We start from the raw sequence: 23,574 nt of genomic DNA, 5'->3' as shown, positions 1-23,574 counted from the left end.
ATGTAGAAGGGCAAATGGGAAAAAAGTCTGATGAAGAATTTGCAGGCACAATATCCTTTAAATGCATCGGAATTTGAAATACATTGTTTGATCCTAGGTGTTTAGAACTGGAAAAGTCCTTGGAAATTATATACTCTAGTCACTTCATTTTACTGTGAACACTCCTTCTACAGCAGTGCGGTGGTCATAGGCTAAAGTCATATATGACTAAAGTCATATACGCAGAATAGGAATGAAAGATTTAGTCTGTAGTAAGTTCTGTATGAATCATCAGCTTGAAGAGACCACAAGGCTGATGCAAGCTTATGCTGCATTTGTGGTCCCTGAAATGAAGAGAAGTGATAGACTCACTCTATTTTCTACTGCTTATTCTCTATTTTCAACACCTAGAGACCACAGATTAGTCTGGGCACTACCTTTTAAAAGGACAATAAACTGATGGGCCCATTCAGAGGAGTATAATTAGGATGACGAAGGAAGGCAAAGCCATGGCATATCATAGTTGAAGGTCCTAGGGCTGTTCAACCTGCAGGAAAGACTCAGGGCATCATAGAAGCCACATCCAAGTATCTGAGCTTCAAGGGCAGCATAATGTAGTAGTTAAGCTGGAACTCTGGACCCACATTGCCTGGGTTTGAAATTAGACTTAGGCACTACTAAACGTTGTCACTTTGGGAAAGTTGCTTAATCTTTCTATACTTGTTTCCTTGTCTATATAAACAGAATAATAGTAATACATCTTTCTTATAGTGTTATTTTCAGGATTAAATGAATTAATACATGAAGCTCTTAAAACAATTCCCGGCCCATAATCAGCACTCTATAAATGGGAGCTAACATTAGTATTGCTAGCTTTATTTAAATGGTTGGGAGGAAAGAGACATTAAGCTTATTCTGTTTGGCTCCAAAAGGTAGAACTGGACCAATGATTGGAAGTTATAAAGGAGATTCTTTCAACTAAATAAAAGAAAAGTGTTGTTAATGGTCTGAGCTTCTCTAAGATGGGATAGGCAGCCCCCAAAGGGACTGAGTTTCTATAATTAGAGGTGTTCAAGGAGAGAATGGATGATCATTTCAAAGGGATGTTGTAGGGGGGACCCAATCATTAGGTGAGTAATTGGGTGAGATGGTGTTTCATCCCTGGATTCTGTGATTCTAGAGCTAAGATCTCCTGCCCTCCCAGCACTTTGCCCAGCCCAGCTGCCCTTTTCCAGCTCTGTAACAGAACAGACACAGAAGTGAGAATTCCACAGATGCTCCTCCATATTAAGTGACCACATATGTGATATGATGTCACATAGATTCTCTTGTACCTGAAAATGCCTACCCCAATGGTGATCACCATATTTGAAATTCTTATCACAAGAGTCACTCTTCTGGTATACCTCTGGTTCCAGAACACCCTGTTAAAAACCAAAAAAGTTGCCAGAAAAAATTATATACTAGAATTATAATACATGAAAATAAATTAGTTCCTCAAAGCAACTTTGTTTCTCAGATAAGCTAGCAGGCATCTAGGGGATAGGACATAAGGCACATAAACTTAAGTTAGGAAATAGAAGGGAAGGAAAACAAACACTGAGATAAGGTACCCAACATGGAAGTGAACAACTAAAACCGAACGTTACTTACAATGAACTTTGCCTTCTTAACCGTCAGCTTAAGGCAAGACATTATGTAAATCTATGCATGTGCCTTTATGTGAATCAGTTGTTCTTAAAGATGACAATTTTCACACTTCCAAATAAACATGGTAACTCACTACTGAATTTAGCAGGAATCAGGTAGGTAAGTCACTATGTTTATCTGGGGTAAATGTGAATTCATTAATCACCTGAGATCAATCAGGGGTAGTTTTCCATGTGGTATGGGTATCATCATTATTTGGTAAATGGATCAAGCAGTAATATTTTTATTTATGTGGCACTTTATGGCTTACAAAAGTGCTCTCAAAATTTTTTCCCTTTCTTTTCCTGAATAGTTGTCACATAAATCATCAAATTAAAGATTAAGGAGGAAAAAGAGACCATTTGTGGAAGTGTATCCTTAGCCAAAGTTTAGTTTGCTTGTCTTGGATCCATACATTTCTATTACCACCCCCCCTCCCCCAATGTGCATCCCTTCCAGTAGACCCAGTAGATATAAAATTCACAAATTCTATTAGATCACATATTGAAATAAGACTTTAAACTTGGAACATAAAATTTTCAGTGCACTATCAAAAATTGTCTTTTTGCTATATAAACACATTTATCCAGTGGATTCACTAAAGGATTCTGTGGTTAACCCAAATAACTAGATTTGCCCACGAGAAAACCAGCAATGGGTTTGTACACTTAGACATCATAGATACAAAACCTACAAGTAAAGTCATTTCATAAATCTAAATCTAAATTATTCTCAAACCTTTAGCCTTTAGATAACCTAGTAAACTATGAAGGTCCTCAGTAAGTTATGAAGGTTTTGTATTGGTGTGTATGACATGGCTACGTCTGGGAACAATTAATAATACACAGATATCGCTTGAGCACCTCATTCAAAAGAAGCAAAATTCTTCCCATTCACCCTGAATTATTTGTCAGTGGCAGTTTGGAAGGGCCATCTGTCTATCAAGACCTTTGTCTAACGGAACGAATCCATAACCTAACAAAGTCAAAGAACAATTGGTCTAGATTTTTCAAAAGGCATGACAGCCTGAACATATGGAAGTAATTCAGGACCTGGATTCACTGCGCCCTCCATTTCAAAACAAAGTTCTCTCCAGTTTCTTGGGAAAACATAAAAAAAAAAAGGGGGGCCTCCCAGCTTCACAGGAGCCCAGTGGAAATGATAAAAATCCAGAGCAAAAAAGTCCAAATGTTGCTCTAAAAAGATTCTAGAAAGTACTAGGAATACTTGGAAAAGTATGGATGGTTTCAGTATTCTTATATAATCTAATATAATCTGTATAATCTAATATAATCTTGTATAATCTCTACAATCTAATGTAAAAGAATCTTACTGAGAAAGAGCAGTTTGATAGAATTAAAAGGAAAGATATTTGAGATCTCTGCATCACAGCTATTATGCAGGGTACTTGGCTTTGCATTTCAGTTACTCAAAGGTTTAATGTAAATAGTACTTATTTTGGACAACTGCAGAGAATCTATTCTGAAATCGGGATTCCAAATAAAATTCTGTGGGGCTCTGTGTTAATGATCCACATATTCATTGAAGGGAAGTGTTTGAAACAAATCAGTAGTCCATTGTATTGACTTTGGAGCTAAGCTCTACCTTAGGGAACCAGGGAACCAGGTTCCCTTAGGGAACCAGGGAACCAGGGAACCACTAAATTTAGAGTGGGACATAAGTGAAAGACAGTTATACTAGAATTATATTATTTGGGTTCAGTTTGGGTTCCTTTAATTGTCTGTGTGGCCATAAGCAAGTCACTTAATTTTATAACCCTCAGATTCTTTGAGTTTATAATGGAAATAATAATTTTCTTGTCTTTTGAGTAGCTGTAAAGGTATGCTACATTTAAGAGCTTGTCATAGAAGGTAAAGTACTAGCTAATGTTTAAAAAAAAAAAACCCATCATCATTATTATCTTAGCCCCCTCCACCCAAGAGACACTGAGATTCTTTGCTCTGTCTCACATCTCTGAATAATAAGCTCTTAACAGGTTTCCATCCTCTATGGAATTCAAATGCTGAAGCAATGTGGTGCTCCTTGGATTTCCCCTGAACTTCCTTCATAACATCAGCATTTTTTTTTCATTCTTTAATGATTTTTTTTTTTAAGAGTAAAAGAAAACCCCTCACCTAACCATTCTATCCACTCCCAAACAAACCACAGAGTTTCTCCTCAGAGTTTCTCCTCAGAGTTTCTCCAGTTCACTTTACTACAGCCTCATAAAAGTTGTGAGAAAGGAAACCAAGAGTTAAGGAGGTATTTGAAAATAAGAGAGTCAGAGAAAAAAACCAAAAACACAAACCGTCCTGTCATGGAGCAAAGCAGGGCTCTTCTATGTCCCCTCCCCTCAAGAGACAAAACAAAAGTCAAAAGAATAGGAAGGCAAGGACAGAGGACACAGAAGGATAAGACTTGGTGTCAGTGTGCATATGGAAGTCAAGCAATAGGGAAAATGCAAAAATAACCCAATAGCAGTGGTTCTCACAGTGTGATCCCCATAGCAGCAGCATACATAATCTCAGGCTCATCCAGACCTGAATCACAAACACTGTGATGGAGCCCAGTAATCTGTGTTTCAGTGAGCCCTGATTCACATTAAGCTAGGAATCATTTCCCTAGAAGGCTGGGTGATGACGAGGATGACATCAGGTTGCTTTTGTTACGTAGCATTGTTCCCTAAAATTCCACTCATAAGAACCTATGCATTTGCAACAACTAAACCAGTTGAAAATAACAGCTTGATTTTTATAGTGGCTAAATTATATTACGGAGGCAAATATCTCATGTATGAGAGGTGAGCTAAGGCTCTCAAACTGCACAAGGACCATGGCAGATGTACGCCTCCTGGCACTTAAAATACTGACTTGTATTATTATTATGGGGTTGTGTCTGCACATTCCTATTATAATGTGAACTCTGTGAGCCAGAAATGGTTGATAGGTAGGTAGGTGGGTACATAGATAGATAGATAAAGATATTTATCTTTATCTATACCTTATACTTCAATATACCCAGCATAATACCTTACACATAATAAACATTCAATAAATGTTTGATCAGTGAATGAACTGAATGACCAGGATGGCATTTGAAGTATTTGTTTACCAGCAGGTATAGGTTTGCCAAATTTAGCAAACACAAATACAGGATGTCCAGTTAAATTTGAATTTTGGATAAACAACAAGTGTATTTTTAGCATAAGTATGTCCCATGCAGTATTTGTGACATACTTAGACTAAAATATTATTCATTTCTTTTCTGAAAGTCAGATTTCACTGGGTGTCATGTATTTTATCTCGCAATACTATCCAGGTGGAACTTTCTTTTAAGACCCAATCTTAGGACTCTTTGCTTTAAATTCTATATATGAATACAAGCTAGCATATGTAGCAGCTTAACAAATACTTTTTGAGTGAGTAAGTGAATGAATGTTCAGAAATGTGGGCATGTTTTCCCAGAGAATTTAATTCAAGGGACTTATACATAAATGCATTATTTTTCTAGCAAGACTTAAATTTCTTTTTCTTTCCTTCTTTTTTTATTTTCTGAAGAATTTATTGTATCTGCATTTCTACTTGTGTTTTCTTCACTAACAAATGGTAGATGTTTGGGCTTTTTCTGAATCATACTATCAACAGCCCATTTATTGGTGACCGTTTTTAGTCTGTTAGTGTCCTCTGCATATATGATAATTTTGTCTGTTACTTTGAGAAGCTCAGCTATTTCTGCCAAGAATTTGAGTAAATGGATATAGGAATTTAGTAACATAACATGTCAGAAATAGTGTAAAAATGCTGAGATCAAGGTAATAATGTGATAATCCTCACACAGAATTTGGGCTATTAATTATATCAAGCCAGTGAAGAAATGAACAAGTATAAGATTTGAAATAAGAAAGCCTTGGTTTTACCACTCTCTGAGAGTGGTAAACTTCACCTTATAGAAGTTCTGCCATCAATCTGAGCCTTAGGTTTTTTTGCCACAAAATATATGGATCTTAATAATACTTGCTTTACATGGTTGCTCTAAGAATCAAATAGCATAATTTCTGTGAAAGCACTTAACCACAAACACCATAAAATTACCAAAGCCATTTAAGAACATATGTTAGGGGCGCCTGGGTGGCTCAGTTGGTTAAGTATCCAACTCGATTTGGGCTCAGGTCATGATCTCATGGTTCGTGAGTTCAAGCCCCAAATCCAGCTACGTGCTGACAGTATGGAGCATGCTTAGGATTCTCTCTTTCTCTCTCTCTGCCTCTCCCCCACTCATTCTCTCTCTCTCTCAAAATAAATAAACTTATTAAAAAAAGAAGATATATGTTACAGTAATATACATTTTGCAGCATAATCCAGAGGGCAGGAAATCGTTAACAGGAGGAGGCAGTGATAATCTGGCTAGGCTGAAATCATCCTCTCATCTGTTACTGACTTGTTGGGTGACCCTCAGGACATTACCTCTCTAATGGAAATACCATCTTCTGGGGATGTTAGTATCTACCTGCTCATAAAGTTGTAGGAAAAGTTAAATAACATGGATGAAGTTCCCTGAGATCTTCAAAATTCTGCCAACACCAAAATATGTTACCTGTCACTGAAGCCACAGATGTTCTCTGAATGCAATGTGTCCCCAGTAAACAGTCCCCCCCCCAGTCAGCCTCACAGTCCAAGCTGGTACCAGGATCGCACCCTCAGAAGTGGAGACAAAGGACACCAACCATATCTCAGGTGTGTAGGCCTTCCTTCAGCTAGACTCCTCTGGTGGAGAGCAGACTTTCCAGCCAATGAAAGCTCTTTGTGACTCTGTCTGAGCACCCTTCCATTCTTGCCACTGAACCTTTCCCACTTTCTGTTCTGACCTTGATGTTCTGTATTCCAGGACTCCTTCCTTGCAAGTGACCACTTTCCCTGACCCCTACTCTCCTTTTCCTTCCCTGCTACCTACCCTCTCACCAAGCTCCCAGTTTTGGTTTTCTGACCCCTCACCATACTCACCTAAAAAAGAGGGTGTCGTGTTAAAGTAGATGATGGAGATGCCAAGAGTATGGTAGAGACAGGTGGGAACAGTGCCTCTGAAAACATCCCGGTAATAGCATTCACTGTGCTTTCTGCAAGCCTGGAGAAGCCTGGTTAGAGTGAGAAAGAATCAGCAGAATAAATGGGTTCTTGCTGAGCCCCCAGTACAGAAGTCACTATTCAGAATTGGGGTGTCTCAGCCCAGTAGGATATCTTTTACTTAAACTTTGGGCAGACCCTCTGTATCTACTAACCTAACAGTATCTCTCTTCCTTTCTTTTCTTTTTTTTTTTTTTTCTTTCTTCCCTCACTTGTCATTCATGGTAGAGCATCGGTGCTGGTCCATGAGAAGGAGTTTAAAAGAGGCTCTTTAGAGAACAGACATCAAAAACTGGAGGAGTATATACGCTCACCGCTCCCCCCACACTGTTGGAATTGTAAAGGACACTGCCGCCCCTTTGGTTTCTCCACTTGCATGTAGTTTCTTGGCCTCCAGAACTCAGCTGTCGCTTGCTCAGAAACCCTCTGTCAGCGCTGTCTGCTGACATTTTATTCATGATACTGCTTCTGTCATTAGCATATGTAACTGAGAGCGGACTATACCCTTAACTCTGAATTACATAGCTGCAGTATAATCACTTGCTTTATTGATTATCAGAAAAAAAATTTTTCTTATCCTGAGTTGGCTTCCCCATGCAATGCAAACTATTTCTCAGTTGGTTTCATTTATCATCAGTTTCTTTCTACTAAAAAGAACAGTTGACTTTTTTTTTTTTCTTAAAATGATCACATACTCTGTGCTAAGTGCTTTATCTCTTTAGTTTTCAAAATACCTTCACAAGACAGGTCTTATTGTATTACTCTCAAGTTACAGATAAGGAAACTGAGGCTTATAGAGGTTAAGTAACATACCCAAGTCACTCAGCCAAGGAAATGGAATTCATATCTGACTCCCACATCGGTATAGCCCAAAATGGAACATTTTAAAGTGAAGGGGCTTATATGAGCTTCTCCCTTATGTTATAATTCTAGTGTCTGCTTTGGATGTTGTGTCTCTTTCTAACACAATGATTGGGCTTGCCATTCCTGACTATAGTCTCAGTCCTGAAGAGCCATTTTCTCCACACTGAAAGCAACAATTAGCAGACCACATCCATTTCATGTATAATGTTGAAAGCCCTTTCGGGGTCCCTATATGCAACAGACAGAAAAATAACAAGAAAGAAAAATATTAACATTTCTACTGAGTGATAGTGTCTCAAATTCACACATATATAAATGAAAGTTCTGGACACCTGATTAATCTGAAAATATGCCCAATTTAGTACAACAGTTCTTGAAATACCTATGCTCTACCAACACAGCACCTTAATAATTATAGAGAGCGCTTTCCTTTAAGGAGCTCCCAAGTGCTTTACAAACATTTTTCCTCATTAACTATCATACCATTTTCTGTGGCTGGGAAGGGAACAGAATACTTTGTCCTATTTAAAATGTGGGACTGCTAATGCAGTGAGTGATTGAAGCAGGTTGCCCTCAGGTCATGTGCTGACAAGGCCTGGACTAGAGTCCTCAGGGGTTGTGGGTCAGGGTGGGCAGAAGGCCACTAAATCTGCAAAGGGCCATGGCAAGTGCTTGGTCCAGCTCCTTGCTTTCAGAAGGGGAAACGAACCCAGGGAGATTTAGAAAGCCCAGGGTCACACAGATAATTAACAGCTGAACCAACACTACATGCATACAAACAACATACAGATGTATGCTATGGAGGGAAAGATAACAACTGTGAAGAATCAATTTATAGTCAGATTAGAAGGTTGTGAAAGCAAAAAGCCTTCATGAGTGACCTTGCCTAGAGGAAAAACACACTGTAAGAAGGTGAAAGTTTCAAATAGCAGGAGCATTTTAAACATAAAGTTTCAGTAGCCACAATACCATCTGGAACTTAAGAAAGCAAGCTTCCCATTAAAGGTGATAGGTGGATATGTTTTAAAAGATGGTTGGCCAGCCTATCGTAGCCTCTAGAAAGTGTACATACTCAAAGCACAAGGATGGCAAAGACCAGCTTGAGTTCAAGCATGTTTACAGCTGACAGAAATGTTCCAACTAAAAATAACACACACGGCTGTCTCTCTTTGGGAATCTCTCATTTCAAAAGAATGTACCTACATAAACACCATGCACAGACTGAAGTCTTCTTTTAGAAATGAGGCTTCCCTAAAGTCCCCCATTTGTCCAGAAGTGAACTTCTTCTCTTCTAACCCTATGATCCTATGGACCTATCCTGTCCCATCAGTGAGAATGTAGGGAAAGAAATCAGAGAAGAGTCGAGAGGAGAGGGAGCTAGGCCAAAACATTTGTGAATAACTTAAGGAAAAAAGGGTTCAAAGACCAATGACATTGTTAAGAAATTGGTAGAGTGATTCCAATGAAACAGCCATTCCTCACTGTCCTGTGCTTCAAAACATATCCTTTTACACTTACAAACACAATGAGAAAAGGCTTCTGATGAGATCAAGTTTTGTAAAACAGATCATGAACATAAAGCACTAACACTGAGCCTGACACATATTAAGCACTGAATACATGGTGATTGTTTTCATTGCCATTATTACTATGACACCTCAAACCTCTTCTGTTTCATAATGGGGAAAACGGAAACACAGTCAAGGCACATATTTTAATTGGAAGTTAACTCAATTTTAAGAAATAGATTTTCTACCCCGATACATAATCCAGATATTGAACAGTTACACTAGAGAGTTTCAAAGGCTTGGGGCCTTGGGCTGGGTTATGGAAGAGTACATAGAAGGACTTTTTTCTCCGAGGTGGGTGCCTCCATTAGGCAATCAGTAATGAGGTGGGGCAGACGGAAACACCCTAATGCGTTTCATCTCACCTGTCAAGAGCAGAGCTGAGAACAAACAGCACCAACAAAAACAAGGGTCTGTTCATCCAAAGAGATGTCACAGGTCCGTGGATGTTACTACATTTAGTAGTAGTAGTATTACATTTAGTAACAGTATTTTTGCTTACCTTAATCTTTTTAACAGGCTTGAACATTCGGTTTCTAAGCCAACAGCAAACCAAAGCAGTAAACAGGAGAAAGAAGGGTTTCCGCCAACAGGCTGAGAACAAAGAAAGAGAAAACTATTTTTTAAATTGACCCCAGAGTTCAAAAATGCGTATGGAACCATTTAATTGGGGGTCGGGGGAAAGGATAGTCTTGCAATAAGAATACCATGAGAGTATTCCCATACCACCCTTGGTGGTCCGCAAAGTGATTTCATATGTATTTATGTCAACACTAGCACAGTGAGGTAAGTAGGACTGTATACCTCAGAGGCATTTGGAGATTCGTCCGAGAGCCGTGCCGAGCGTTGGTGCCCGGATTTGAACAGGACCATTTGACTCTGTTGTGCTGTCCACCACCTACTCAACCTCCGTACCAGACAAAGCCAGTCTGCAGCTCAGCGCAGTCAAGATGGAATAGCCAGTTAACTCTAACGTTACATTTCAGGGAGATTTCTGTGTAAGATAAATCAAATTTAAAGTGTAGCTTTTCAGAACAACTTGCGCCTATATTTTGGAGCAATAATGACTTGGCCAATATTTTCCAGACCTGTCAGGGCACAGGTGCATTCACTAGACAGAATACTGGAAACGGAGACTGTCCCCCGAAGAGCCAAGCTATATAACCACTGTCCTCGGTTTCTAAAGATTCTAGAGAACTCTACGTCTTCAAAGATCTTTCCTCTCTCTTATTTCTTGCGTGTGTTTGATAAAATTAATGGGAAACACACAGTTAAATCTCCTCATGATGATGCTGAAAACAACCCCCTAAAAGTCGCCATCCCTTTTCATCACAGAATGTCCTTTGGAAGGCTTTAGTGGGGGGACTATCTTGTAGCTTTCCAAGAGAGCCATTTTCTGGCCTGGGGACGTGGAAAACTAGGTGGTCCTGGCATCACCTTAAAGCAAGGTCTCTCAGAACATGACAGGCCAGGAAGGCCTGGATCTTTCCAGGGCAGTGTGAACCAGTCAGATTTGTTTTTTAATTGTTTTGTTTTTGTTTTCTGTTGTCTTGTTCTTCCGTCTCTCATTCTCTCTCCCTTGCTGTGTCTCGCTGCGTCCTGCTCGCTGTCTCTTCCCACACCGACAGGTGAGAAGCCCCACCAATGCAGCATCTGTTGGCGCTCCTTCTCCTTAAAGGATTACCTTATCAAGCACATGGTGACACACACAGGAGTGAGGGCATACCAGTGCAGTATCTGCAACAAGCGCTTCACCCAGAAAAGCTCTCTCAATGTGCACATGCGTCTCCACCGGGGGGAGAAGTCCTATGAGTGCTACATCTGCAAAAAGAAGTTCTCCCACAAGACCCTCCTGGAGCGACACGTGGCCCTGCACAGTGCCAGCAACGGGACCCCTCCCGCGGGAACACCCCCAGGTGCCCGTGCCGGCCCCCCGGGGGTGGTGGCCTGCACCGAGGGGACCACTTACGTCTGCTCCGTCTGTCCAGCAAAGTTTGACCAAATCGAGCAGTTCAACGACCACATGAGGATGCACGTGTCTGACGGATAAGTAGTTATCTTTCTCTCTTTCTTATGAACAAAACAAAACAACAAAAAAGAAACAAACAAACAAAAAAAGCTATGGCACTAGAATTTAAGAAATGTTTTGGTTTCGTTTTTACTTTCTGTTTTTGTTTTTTGTTTCGTTTCATTTTGTACTACATGAAGAACTGTTTTTTGCCTGCTGGTACATTACATTTCCGGAGGCTCGGGTGAATGATAGTTTTCCCAGCCTCCCTCGGATGGTGGCCTTAAGGCCTGGTAGTGCTTCAAGAGGTCCACTGGTTGGATCTCTAGCTACTGGCCTCTAAATACAACCCTTCTTTACAAAAAAAAAAATCTTTAAAAAAAAAAAAAAGTAAAAAAAAAAAAAATTTTTTTTTTTCACTTGTGAAGAGCACTACAAAAAATCTATAACAAAATCTAAAAGGCCTACTGTCTTTAAGTACACCGCTTGCAGTGTTTCAGTGGACATTTTCACAATTCTGGCCGCTCGGACTTCACAGTAACCAGTTAAAACTGTGGAATATCGCTTCTGGTTGAAAACCCAGAGGAAAGGCCCTGCTGTTTTCCACCTACCACGTTGTCTGATTTCATAAAAGGGCTGGGGGGGATGGGAACGGGCAGTGGGTCGGGTGGTGTGGGAAAGGCGAATGGCAGGCTTCTCCCCCAGATTCTGCTGAGTCCGCACCCCCTGGCCCACCTCCTTCATATCCCCCCTTTCAGCAGAAGCCAGGAAGACTTGGACAAGCATCAAGCAACAGTGGCTATCGTATTTATTCAGTGTCTTCGCTGAGCCACAGCCTCAGCACAATCAAGAGGGACTTTCATGAAAGGCAGGAATGCAGATAAAACAAAGATATCAGAGGTTTGCACCTACGTTTCTAGGTACAAGAGAAGGATTATTTCCAACAATCTTTGCAAAAAAAAAAAACAAAAAAAAAAGTGTCAGGATATATTCTTGTGGAAGAGAAAAAGAAAGAGAAATGGAGGGTGGGGGGGAATAATAAAAAGTTCTTGAGGCTTTTTTAATTCAAAATTTTATAGAGGGGCAAAAGTGACGTTTACCAGATAGAATGCTGATTTTTTTAATATATTTACGACAGTATTTGTGTAAAAAAAAAACAAAAAAAAGTGAGATTGTTAAAAGTAATTTTTTTTTTGTTTTGGTTTTGCATACACTGCCACCGATCCCTTCTCTTTTATTTTATTTCACACACGTATATATATTTTTTGGTAAGTCAAGACTGTTAAGGTTAGCGCTACTGCTTCCAGATAGAAAGAATAAAAGGCAATTAAAGTTATATTTGAAAGAGAGGAAGGATATTTTCTTCATATTTTTTTTAATTTTTCTTAATTTTTATTATTTTAAGTATTGCCTGGGTTGCTGAGGGCCTCTGTGGCCAGCCCATCCCTGCTGTAATTTGAACCTGCTGCTTTGTATTTTGATACGTAGTTCTTTGACTTTTAGCAAAGCGTTAAGTTGCTCCACTGAGTTTTTTTTTCAACTGATCCATCTAGAATTCTGTTCTTTTTCATGGGAGGACTTTATCTTTCAGAAACAGATTCCTTGCTTCTCTATAAGTTCATTGAGATCTTATGATTCTAGAATTTCTATTGACTTTACTTCTTTTCTTTAAGGAAACGCTAGTAGTCTAGAGGCCGTGACAAATGGGTTTTCCTTTTGTGGTCAGCCAGGAGGAGGAGTTCAGGCCTCCTCACCCTTCACAACTACAGAGAGCAGCGTTATCAGAAGCCTGGTACAGATCAGGATGCCTTGATGCCAAAATTACTTTCTTCCTTTCAAATGTCACCTTCTGACTATTTCCACCATGGCTGAGAGGGCTAAATAAGATGACCGTCCTTTAGATGATTTCTTAACCCTTGCTTTTGGGAAAGTTTTAAAGAAATTAACAGATATTTCTCAGATGGCAACATCCATCATTCAAAAGGCTACCAGTCCATTGCATCATTCTAGATGCCACTCTCTCTTCCTAGTTGGGATTTCTCTCCTCGGTCCTGATCAAAGCATCGTAATAGGGATTTTTCCATTCTAGACAGTGTCCTGAAGGGATTCCGTCTCAAATAGAAGAATTCTTAAGCCTAACAAATATTCCAAAGGTGATTTTATTGCTGGGCATGTTTTAACACTCTTCAGGGGGGAAAAGGACATCTTTAAACAAAGCAGAAACACCAAACCACAATTTTAAAAAAGAAGCAAAGACAGTATTTTTGTTTCAAAATTGCTTTGCATTTTAATTCTCCTGTCAGCGACTTATTTGCAAAAACTGCAACAAATGAGAAGAAATCTTCCAAGGGAAGCAACTCTGTAATGGCAAAAATGCTTTTACTCAAATATTTTAGATATTGGTTAACTCGGATCTTTTCCATAAGTTCTTGGTGATGTTTAGTAGGATTAGTGCAACTAGGGTATATGTGGGTTTTATTTGGTCCTATGGTCCTTTATTCGGTAAATAATTTGCTAGAAGTTTAATGTAGACTTGGATGGTTAACTGATGAGTGTCACTCATCGTGATTTCTAAGAGGAGTTCTAACAAGAGCTATGTGTCCAAAATTGACCTGTTTTAAAAGTTAGTGGGGAACAGCTTCAGAAATAAGATAAAGTCCATTTTTCTCTGCTAATTTTGCATTTTAAAATAGCAGTGTTGTTAAGACTCTATATTTCCACTTACTGCCAACAGAGGGAGCATTAGTTAATTAACCATGTCATGGAATTGTTTTGATCTCTTGAAAACAACTCATTCAACCCATGACATAAAAAAGAAAAAATTGACATTAAGAAAAAAAGTTGTTTAATCTGGAGGAAAAATGACATGAAATCACTCAGCATGTGCTACAAAGGAAGAAGCCAAAAGCCACTTCAAAATTTTTTCAGTTATTTGACAGTAGCTGACTTAAGTAAGATAGTGTCCTTATTCCAACCTTAGCAAAGTAGGCAGAATTTACAATACTTCTAGAAAAGTTGATCTTGGGTGCCATAGTGGGCCACATTTAGCAATCTGCTTCTTAAATCAGAGGGAGACCCATTTACCCAAATGCTGATTTGCCATGTGAAAATCTAAGCAATTGGTTTAAAAGAAAATCCACATTTTGCTATAGAACATGTAGAGGGAAGAACTTCCACTTGGGTTTGAAACACTAATATTCATCCCTTCCCTTCAAATGAAGCATCTCTTTTTTAAAAATGTTGGAGAACTCCCTGAGAATTCTTGGGGAGGTGATGCAGTCATTATAACCACACGGACTCTCCAGGTTTGCATAGCAGTCGACTTTTTCTTACTGTATGTCTATTCCTCCCAAACACTCATAGTCTAAAATAGTTGGCACATTTGTTCTCTGGAGAGAGGAAGAAGCTAGACTGCAGATCTAAACTGGGGAGCCATGAACTTGCTACGGGGTCATTACTGATCTCTTGAAAGGGCTACCTTCTAAACTGATGTAAACTAGACTGTACCTATTTCAAAAGGATAGAGATGCTTTTAGATCGGCAATCCTTACTTTTAAATTAAATAATTCCCAACATCTTAAGAAATGGGGAAACATTTTGCTTCAAGAATAGACGATGAGCATGAATCCTTTATTTTTTAGTTTCAAATGCAACAATCTTCTTACATTTAGAACTTCATGCTAGGATGCTATGAGTGCTAAAAAAAAATTTTTTTCAGTAGTCAGGGGAAAAAAATAGATAAAATGGAAGCAAATGTTCCAGATTTAAGACCTCTTAGGATAATACAGGGAACAAGAACTGGTTTGGAAAAGAACATTTTTTTTTAGTAATTTATGATTTAAAAGTGGGTTAGCTGAACAAGGGAAAGGAAAAAAGTCAAAGGAGAATATTTATCTCATGACATTTAGATATAGTTATGAAAAATAAAATTTCCCGACACTGAAAACATTGGTAGCATCTCAGCATAGAGGGCAATAACTATAATAAATGCCAATATTTGTTCCAAAAAAAAAACCCAAATGTGTAAAATATAGTCCCCAAAAAGGAAGGAATTGGAACAGATGGATCTGATACAGATTTACACATGGGAAAAGATTAAGAAACAAGCAAGGCAAAAATAATTTGAAATGAAAGTGTCTGTATCAAAATGGCTTTTACTATATATTTTAATTGAGTTGTAAACTTTAGGTCCTAATAATAGTTTCATAGGCTTTTTCCTGCCCAGATTCCTAATGCTCTGAAACTGTTTGTGCCATGAGTAAGTGTGGTGGATAATTTCCTTCTTCTGTTCCAGCTTTAGTCTATTCCTTCTTCTGAGGCATCTTGGAGCCCACAGTCGTTCGCAGCCCTAGAAGGAAAAGACTTGGATTGGCTTTGTTGAAAAGTTATGGGTTTTATTTACCATCCCAATATTCTATAAGGACCAAGAAACCCCTTTGGAACCCATGAACCATTAGAATTTGTACATTCTGATATGAGAAGTAAAAAGGTTTCCTCTGGGTGTATGAGCTTCAAGTAAGTCCTGATGCCTTGACCTACTTGTGTGTCCATCTTACAAGCACACCAGCAGTATGTGCCCAGCCCATACCCCAAATCTGTTTTCCCTCAGCAGTTGAAAATGAGGTGTGCCCCTTATAAAATCCCTCAGGTCCCTGACAGAACATAATAAAGGTTCATGTACCTTCCTAGATGTGCTTCCTCCATCATGCTCCCCGACACCTGTTGCTTTTAGGAAAGGGAGCAGTGAGCTAGATCTGGCCAGGATTCATACTCGACATACCCATTCAGGAGACTTTCTCTGTTGTTACAGAAGATGTTATTTAATCAGCTGAGGCTGGGAGCAGAGGGTATGAGATTCTGCAGAAGAGGTATCAGATAACCAAATCAGGACTGCTTCTGCTGTGCAAAAAAGAAACAAAATGAAGGTGCAATGCAAGAGCAGACACAACCTGAGATGCCCTTGGGATTTCGAAGGGAGGGTGCCGTTTCTGTTGTGACCTGACTCTTAAAAGAAATCTCCTGAAAGAATTCTTTAATTTAGTCATGAGTTGAAGTCCAGGGTAATGGAAGCCCTGGGGAAGAGAACAAAAGGACTGCACACTGTATTCAGCACCCAATAATGCGAAACCAAAAAACATCCAATCCCAACCCTAGGAAGTTTGGCAAGAAGTATTTAGAGAAATCTCTGGGCTTTTCCATGGGTAGTAGGGTCGACAGACTTTCTTTTGAGTGATTTCTGGCTCTGAGAAACCTCTTTACTCACTAGAAAAGAACTTTCTTTAAATGGCCAATTTTATCCCCCAGAAAAAGAAATTTAAAAAAATAAAATAAAATAGGACACTAAAGACAGAACCATGTGACTTGGTAACAAACAAAAGGAAGGGCGCACTAGAATTTCAATAGATTTCCTAATTCCATAGAAAAAGCAAGGCAACCCAAGGCCTTTCCATCTGCAGTGCTTGAAGAGAGTGCTTGTGCTGACCCAGCCCCCTGGGGCTTTCTGAGGCTCTACATAACCTCCCCATTGGGATGGGGGCAGCCCCTTTCTCTTCACGTTGTCATGAAGAAAAAGACCCTTCTCTGAGGTGCCCAGGAAATAGATTGCATGGGGCAAACTTTCAAAAGCTATCTCTACCCTGGTGCTCAGGCAGCATGTGGAGACAGAAAAGGGGGCGCAGAAGAGCTCTTGCTCTCCAGTGAGAATATTTTCATATTCCCAAGGGCTGTGTGGAGTTGCCATTTCTCATACTGCTTAAACCTCCGCAAGAGGAAAAGCTATGGTGACTCAGTGTTTGTGTAAACACAAAACATGGAAATTACTAACCCAAAGCATCATTTCTAGCACTAGGTATTACAATAATGAGCCTGATCAAAATTGCCCAGAGATTTTTCTAAGTCTCTCAATAATTTTTTGTCCTTGAACACTGAATCCACAGTGGTCAGAGATGCACCTTAACAGATCCCAAAAATGGTTTGGAACACTAGGATTTGTTTTTCATTCTTTTTAGGATGGGGAAGTAGAGGATGAGGGCTGCATGAGCATGGTGTTCTTTGTCAGAACTGTGTATTTCACTGAAAAGTGGTAAAAATGTCCTGGGTTGAAATAACTGACTGAAACACCCTGGGTTCCAGTGGTTCCTGAGGCCCAGCCTATTGAAAACCTTCAGGCTGAAATCTAATCTGAAGTGACCTCAGTCGAGGTATTTTCACCAGAAGCCACTTACAGTAAAGAATTATTGCCTTAAATCAGAAAGCCCAGGGAAGAGAACAGAGGTTAGAGAGCTTGGAAGGGTGCGAAGACTTAGACATTTCTTGCTTTTTAATGGTTGCATTATCATCAAAATGAGCCCTATTCACGAGTGAAGACTATGAAAACAGTGGTTTTGCAGGGAGGCATCAAACTTCTCTGGAACTGACAGTTCTCAGGAAGTGGCTGCTATTTTTTCATATCCTATTTCAGTGACATAGGTCTGGGCTGGGTGTAAAATAGGCATCATATTAGTCAAATAGTAAATCCCGTAAGACATGATCACGGGTGCCTGGTATGCCAGTTTTAATCATTTCTTTAATAGGGAGAATAGTCTCTACAAAAAGCTTTCTTTCCCTATACAGTATATATTTACTTCTAGACTCAGTTTTCCTCAGTGTAGGTGAGCATCTGGTCCATCTGGTGGTTCTTTGTTTAAATGCAAACTCACAACTCGCAAATCTTCAATGATGGAGCATAATCTGCAGATCATAGAGGAAACCTAGCCACAGTTATGGGAATCCCGGCTTTTGAGATACCTAATTAGGATATAGAAAGTCCCTACCAGTCCTCTTGCAATTTCAGGGGTTTCCTTGGTTCCAAATACCTCAGTGAGATTCTGATACGCGTAAAATAGAAAAGAAAAAAATTAACCCCATAAGAGACATCTGTTTCCACTACTGTTACAACAGAAGTTTGGAATTGCCCAGCAAAATCCTTGTCATTTCGATGTAGATTCCAGTAATGAAAAGGACTTAACCCAGCTAGTAGGTCACGGCTGCTGTCCAAAATGTCTATATGTGAGTACACATTATGCATGTACACACGCGGTGTGAGGTGCTCTCAGTACAAAACTGTTGTGCGTTCATATTCCCCAGTGACAAGACAGATTCTGGAATTTCTAGCTAGTCAACGGTCTCACATATCTTCTATCTGCTTCTGCTCTGTTGCCTTAGTAGGGTGCATCAGCGCCATCCGCCATCTGTGATGAGGGCATTCTGGAGGAGGTCAACCATCAGTCATTTCTACATACCTGTTTCATGAGAAACTTGAATATGCTGTGCAGAGTAGAATGCACGTAACAAACTCTGCACTTCTGCTGGATTTCCTGACGTGTGTGCATACGTATGTGTTTGCGTGTATACTTGTAGTCTGGGAGTGTGTGTGCCTCTCAAAGGAGGCACACGCAGGCATAGGCCCTGGTGCGTAGATACGGCTGCCTCTTCCTACCATTGTGCTCGAGACTTGTGGCTCCCTTCCCAGGAAGCAGTCACCTGCCCACTCTGTTGCTTTTTGTAAAGTTTCGGAGTTGGGAGAAACAAAGGCAGCTTGTTGGATCCACAGCAAACCTACAGGGACAGGCTGTTTTCCTCCAGGAGAAGGTAGAACACAAGTACTCAAGTGGTACGCAGAGCAAGAGAGCGGCAGGCTGGGGCACCTCCCTTGGTCTCCTGGGGAGGAGGGGCATGAGGCCAGGGAGCAAGGCCTGGGACAAACTTTGGTCTGAGCCAGTCCATGGCTTGAAAGCCTCCATTCCTTTCCTCTATGGAACCCAGTGTGTGCACACAAACACCCGCCCACCCGTAAGTTTTACTCCCAAACTAAAGCTTCCTCATCCTGCTTGCATCAGGGGGTCATCATCGTAATTCCAGACTGTGTCTCCTGAAACCAACGTGGCCTTTGCCGAAGTCTTTCCAGGAGTGGGTTGTTTACTGTGTCTAGCAAACCAATAGACTCTAGGAGGGAATCCTTTTTGGTAGTCTGTAAGAATTGATGGCTCTCGCCCATCTCAAACGTTAAAGTAGAACGCTGCTCTGGGACACTGGTCTGCACAAATGGACCTGGCTCTCGTAGCCGACCTTAAAGGGTGGCCTGGAAACCATCGGATTCAGTTTTCTCACTCCCATGCCCTTCTTTTACTAGATGGTCTATTATTTTTTATGACATGTAGGTTATTTCTGCTAATTTGCAGAATTCAGAGGACATTTTCTTTCCTCTTCTATTTTGGTGACTTTTCCCCTCCCCCATTAAGGCAGGCTACTTACACTTAGCAGCTTTTCATTGTTGTTCTCTTTGAAAATGTATATTGTCTTTCTATATCCAAAAGTCTGTGACTGTAACCATAGGCATTTCTTTTTACTGGAAGAAAAAATGAGTTGTTCGTTTTTGTTTTTGTTTTTGTTTTTTTTAATTAACAGTACTAGTGACTTTGTGGAAGAATATGAGTTACATTTAGGTATGCTTAAGTACAGTACACTACATTGCAGTATTTCTGAAAGCTAGAACATACACATTATATATAACAACTCTATATTGAAATATATATTACATTATAGTCATTTTAACTTTGAATCTGCCTATGATCATGAGTTGATTGACATATTATTTCTTTGCATTTATCACCCATCACCAACCTGCTGCAGTTAATCTGGTGCATTTAATAATAATCATTACTGCTCTAGTTTGCTTTTTATATTATCAGCTTCAGTATTGTCTTGACATGATTTTAGAATTTTTTTTTTAAAGCTCAGACTTAGCAAATGTAGGAAAGTGAAAACTTTTTTTTAAGAAAACATTTCTTTTCCGGTGTGGCTGATACAAAGAGGTTCATATCCAAAGTGATCTTGTTTAGCTGGCCCTCTCAATATCTGAAGAACAAAAGAAGTGCATATGAATGTATCTGTGATTTTCCCTTTTAGGACTGTCACTGTTCTATATTTGCTTTTGAAAATATGACCAAGGGGCTCCTTAACTTCCATACGATCTGACCAACAATTACAGGCTGCATTTGAAAGGGCTGCTCATCTGAGAAGCATAAGGGAGTGAAATGCCTAGCTGTCCCAACTGCGTTTTCATACATTTATTTTAATACAGCTCCTTTCCTGACTAATTTCTGTTTTCAGTGTGCTTTACAATTATTTTAACTAGTCTTCAATGCTTCCCTGGAGGCAGCTTGGCAATATAACATTCATTTTCCTAGGAGATTTTTCTTTCTTAAATAAAACCAGAATTTGAGGAACTTTTTCATGACAGAGGCTGATAGAAATAGAACTGAGAAATAGGGATCTCATTTTTTAGCCTGCAGAATGTATAAAATGTTGGCTCTCGGGTCTCTGCCCCTCAGTGTCTCTCTCCATTTGTCTGTCAACGTGGGGATTCAGTGCCTTTCTTCTTTAGCCAGCCCATCATGGAAACTTCAGAAATCGGGCATCCTGTCTTCCTAGCCAGAAACATTTTCAAATAGTATTTTCAGATAAAGAGCTTCTTCAGTTTCCCTTAGCTACTTGACCCAATGCCTGGAAAACTCCATAGTTGGACAAACTTTACATCCATCCTGGGGACCTAAAACCAGATTCCTTCTCTCAGTTCTCCATTCAGGACAAAATGAAAACAGTTGTTTATAATACTCAGTGTGAAAGCCCTTCCCACACTGGACCAATATTAAGGCCTCTCAGTATAAATAACACCAATTCCATCCTTTCATCTTTCCTAATAGATTTTTAGTTTCAAATCCCATTTTGTTCTGCTGTGTTCCCCCTTCCCTGCCTGGCAACAAGATTCATCTCCCCTCCCCTTATTCACACCCTTAGCAGTACCCTCCACTTGTGAAGCCTGGTAGACCTACTCCAGCCTACTTTGAAGGGGCTCATATTGAGTCTAGTAGCAAAATTCTAAATCTGTTTCTCCAAAGCTTTCAACTAAATATATGTCTCCAGGACAGACAGAATTGTGAATTAAATGGGAGTCAAGGGGACTGTTGCTTTCTCCAGTGTTCGCAAAATACCCAAATTGTATCAATTTTCCCCTTTTCCTTTCCTAACCATGTCCCGTATTTCTTGTTTCTCTTTAGGACTACTTTAAATTACCTCTTCTTCTTGACCCCTGAAGAATGCGAATAATTATGACTCCTGAGTGCTCACTTCCCTCCCTTCCCCCACCCCATTCTGAATGCCCTTCTCTAAGCTTTGTGCAGTTAAAAAGCACTGACAGGAGTCAGCTCCTTGTGATTCGTAGGCAGAGTGAAGAAGTATGTCTTCACTGTACCTTCAAATTTTAAAAGTTATCAATATTCTTTTGAGAGTGGGAGGACCTGAGTCACAGTTTTAAATGTCATCTGTACCAGAAAGGTCATTAATCCCTTTCACCTTCACATGTGGCCAAAGGTAAAGGGGAAAAAAAATGTTTTTTTCTGTTTGTTTTTTTTTCTTTAAATATCATAGCATTCAAATTCCTGGTATGAGTAGGACCATTTCTGAGGGAGACCAAAATTCATCAATGTGGACCCTTTCAAGTCCTGCTAATATTTAGGCAAATGATATATTAACCAGATAAGAGATTTAAAGAAATCTAACAAAAGAGGTAACATTTTAAAATAATTTTGCTGACTGCTCAAGCCTTAGTGAGCTCTTCTAAAACAAGTAAAGCCACTTCCACTCAAGTAGGAGGAAACAATTAGGAAGCATTGTTTTCATTTGTTACCTTTCTGAAAAACGAATAATTGTTGACTAACATAGAAATTTAAGCAGTAATTTACTGAGAGATGAAAAGATACATAAAGTGTCTAAAGTGTCTATTCTGCAAGCAGCTATTTTTAAAATGTAAACCATATATATAATAGGGCTGACTGGATACTAGATACTTGACTAGATACTGAATACACTCCCCAGTACCTAAACATTCAACATATAATTTAGTCATCATGCTAGATCTCATTTTAATGAGTTATAACTATCTGGTTGCTAAAGCGTTGCCCCAAGGGGTGATATCATTCTGGATCTATCCCTTTACAGGGATAGCTTCTTTCCTGTAATAGCTTCTTTCCTGACTTCCAGTCCACCCCTCTTGCCATGCTCCTACATTGCCTCTTGGCTCTCATGCGGACAAATTCTGTGGCATTTAAAGTACTACCTGCTTTGAAGTGCACTGGAGGTATGCTATTTCAATTCTGGCTTTACCCATTGACAAACAGAATCAAAATTTATTATCCGAGGTATATTCTTAATGTGACTAGAGGCTTGACCCATCTCCTCCCTTAATTAAATCCGTGTATAACGTCAACTCACACCTTAGAGAGCCACAAAATAAAGAGAGAGTTCAAAACCTTCCTGAGTCATACATCTAGTAGGAAACCAACATTTCTTAAAGCCAGTATTTATGTGGCCTAGGATGGTGATCCTCCCTTGGCCATGTTTTCCCAGTCAATCTCACGTCTTTCTCTTCATTTGTCTGTTCTAACTCCCTCTATCTTTTTAAAAAAGTATTCTTCATCTAAAGTACTCTTCTCCTCAGGCTTTGGCTTCTGAAACAGTGAAAGACTCTCTTTTAAATCCTAACTACTATTGTTTAAAGTGTAATGTGGAGTATGAGAGGATCCAGTTCTGACAGGCCCCATTTGGTCGCAATCACAAAGATTTCTCCAGGATGCCTTCTTGACATTGTTCCTTCTGGCTCCCCAAGAAGAGCCCTAACTCTGAGACCAGGTTTTCTCACCACAACCTCTGCATTAGTCTAGATTGTTGTGTAAATCCTGATAATATTCTAGAGACTACAGAGTGTGAATTTCTTATTGCTTATGAGCCTCCTGCTTTTGTAAACTGACACCTGTCAGGAGCACCAAGGCCCCTATCAGTAACTAATGCAGCAAAATGATGGTCATAAACATTATAGTACATAATAGGGAGAATAAGAAGAGATTTCTTTCTTCTTTTCCCCCCATAAAAAGCTTGCTTCCCCATCCCACCCTACCACCACCACAATGCATTTCAGAAAGTCTGCATCTCATTTTACAGATATGTAGTTTTAGGATTCGCAAATATAGCTTAGGAAACGTTCTGAGATTGAAGCTGGTACCAAACCAGTTTATTTTCTGCACTGGACTTTAGGACAAGTGTGCACAGATACAATTCCTTCAAAGAAAGTGAAACTAACCTAGTAAAGCAAAGGGATAATACTTTTACACATTAAAACAGTTTTTGCTATCTATAAACCTTGATTTAAGCATAATTATTACTTTTTAGAAAACTGAAACTGGAGGAATGTGTATTTTAGTGAAGTTTGTTTGTTTCCCTTTATCTCTTTCTTGTCAAGATAGTAAAAGAT

The 23,574-nt window shown here is 39.6% G+C and overlaps 1 protein-coding gene across 44 annotated transcripts in view; it reads left to right on the top strand.

Moving 5' to 3' along the window:
• ZBTB20 (zinc finger and BTB domain containing 20) overlaps positions 1 to 23,188 on the top strand; it is a 775,662-nt gene extending 752,474 nt beyond the window's left edge. For all 44 annotated transcript variants that reach the window (XM_019448059.2, XM_053903377.1, XM_019448044.2 and 41 more), the window contains one exon: positions 10,849 to 23,188. In XM_019448059.2, coding sequence (XP_019303604.1) covers positions 10,849 to 11,270 — 422 coding nt within the window. In that variant the 3' untranslated portion in view covers positions 11,271 to 23,188. The remainder of the gene's footprint in view (positions 1 to 10,848) is intronic.
• Positions 23,189 to 23,574: the final 386 nt, after the last annotated feature.

Source organism: Panthera pardus, unplaced genomic scaffold (assembly GCF_024362965.1).
Source record: "Panthera pardus isolate Hobbes unplaced genomic scaffold, ASM2436296v1 HiC_scaffold_16, whole genome shotgun sequence".
Lineage (NCBI taxonomy): Eukaryota > Metazoa > Chordata > Mammalia > Carnivora > Felidae > Panthera > Panthera pardus.
This window is presented reverse-complemented; position numbering and strand designations above follow the sequence as displayed.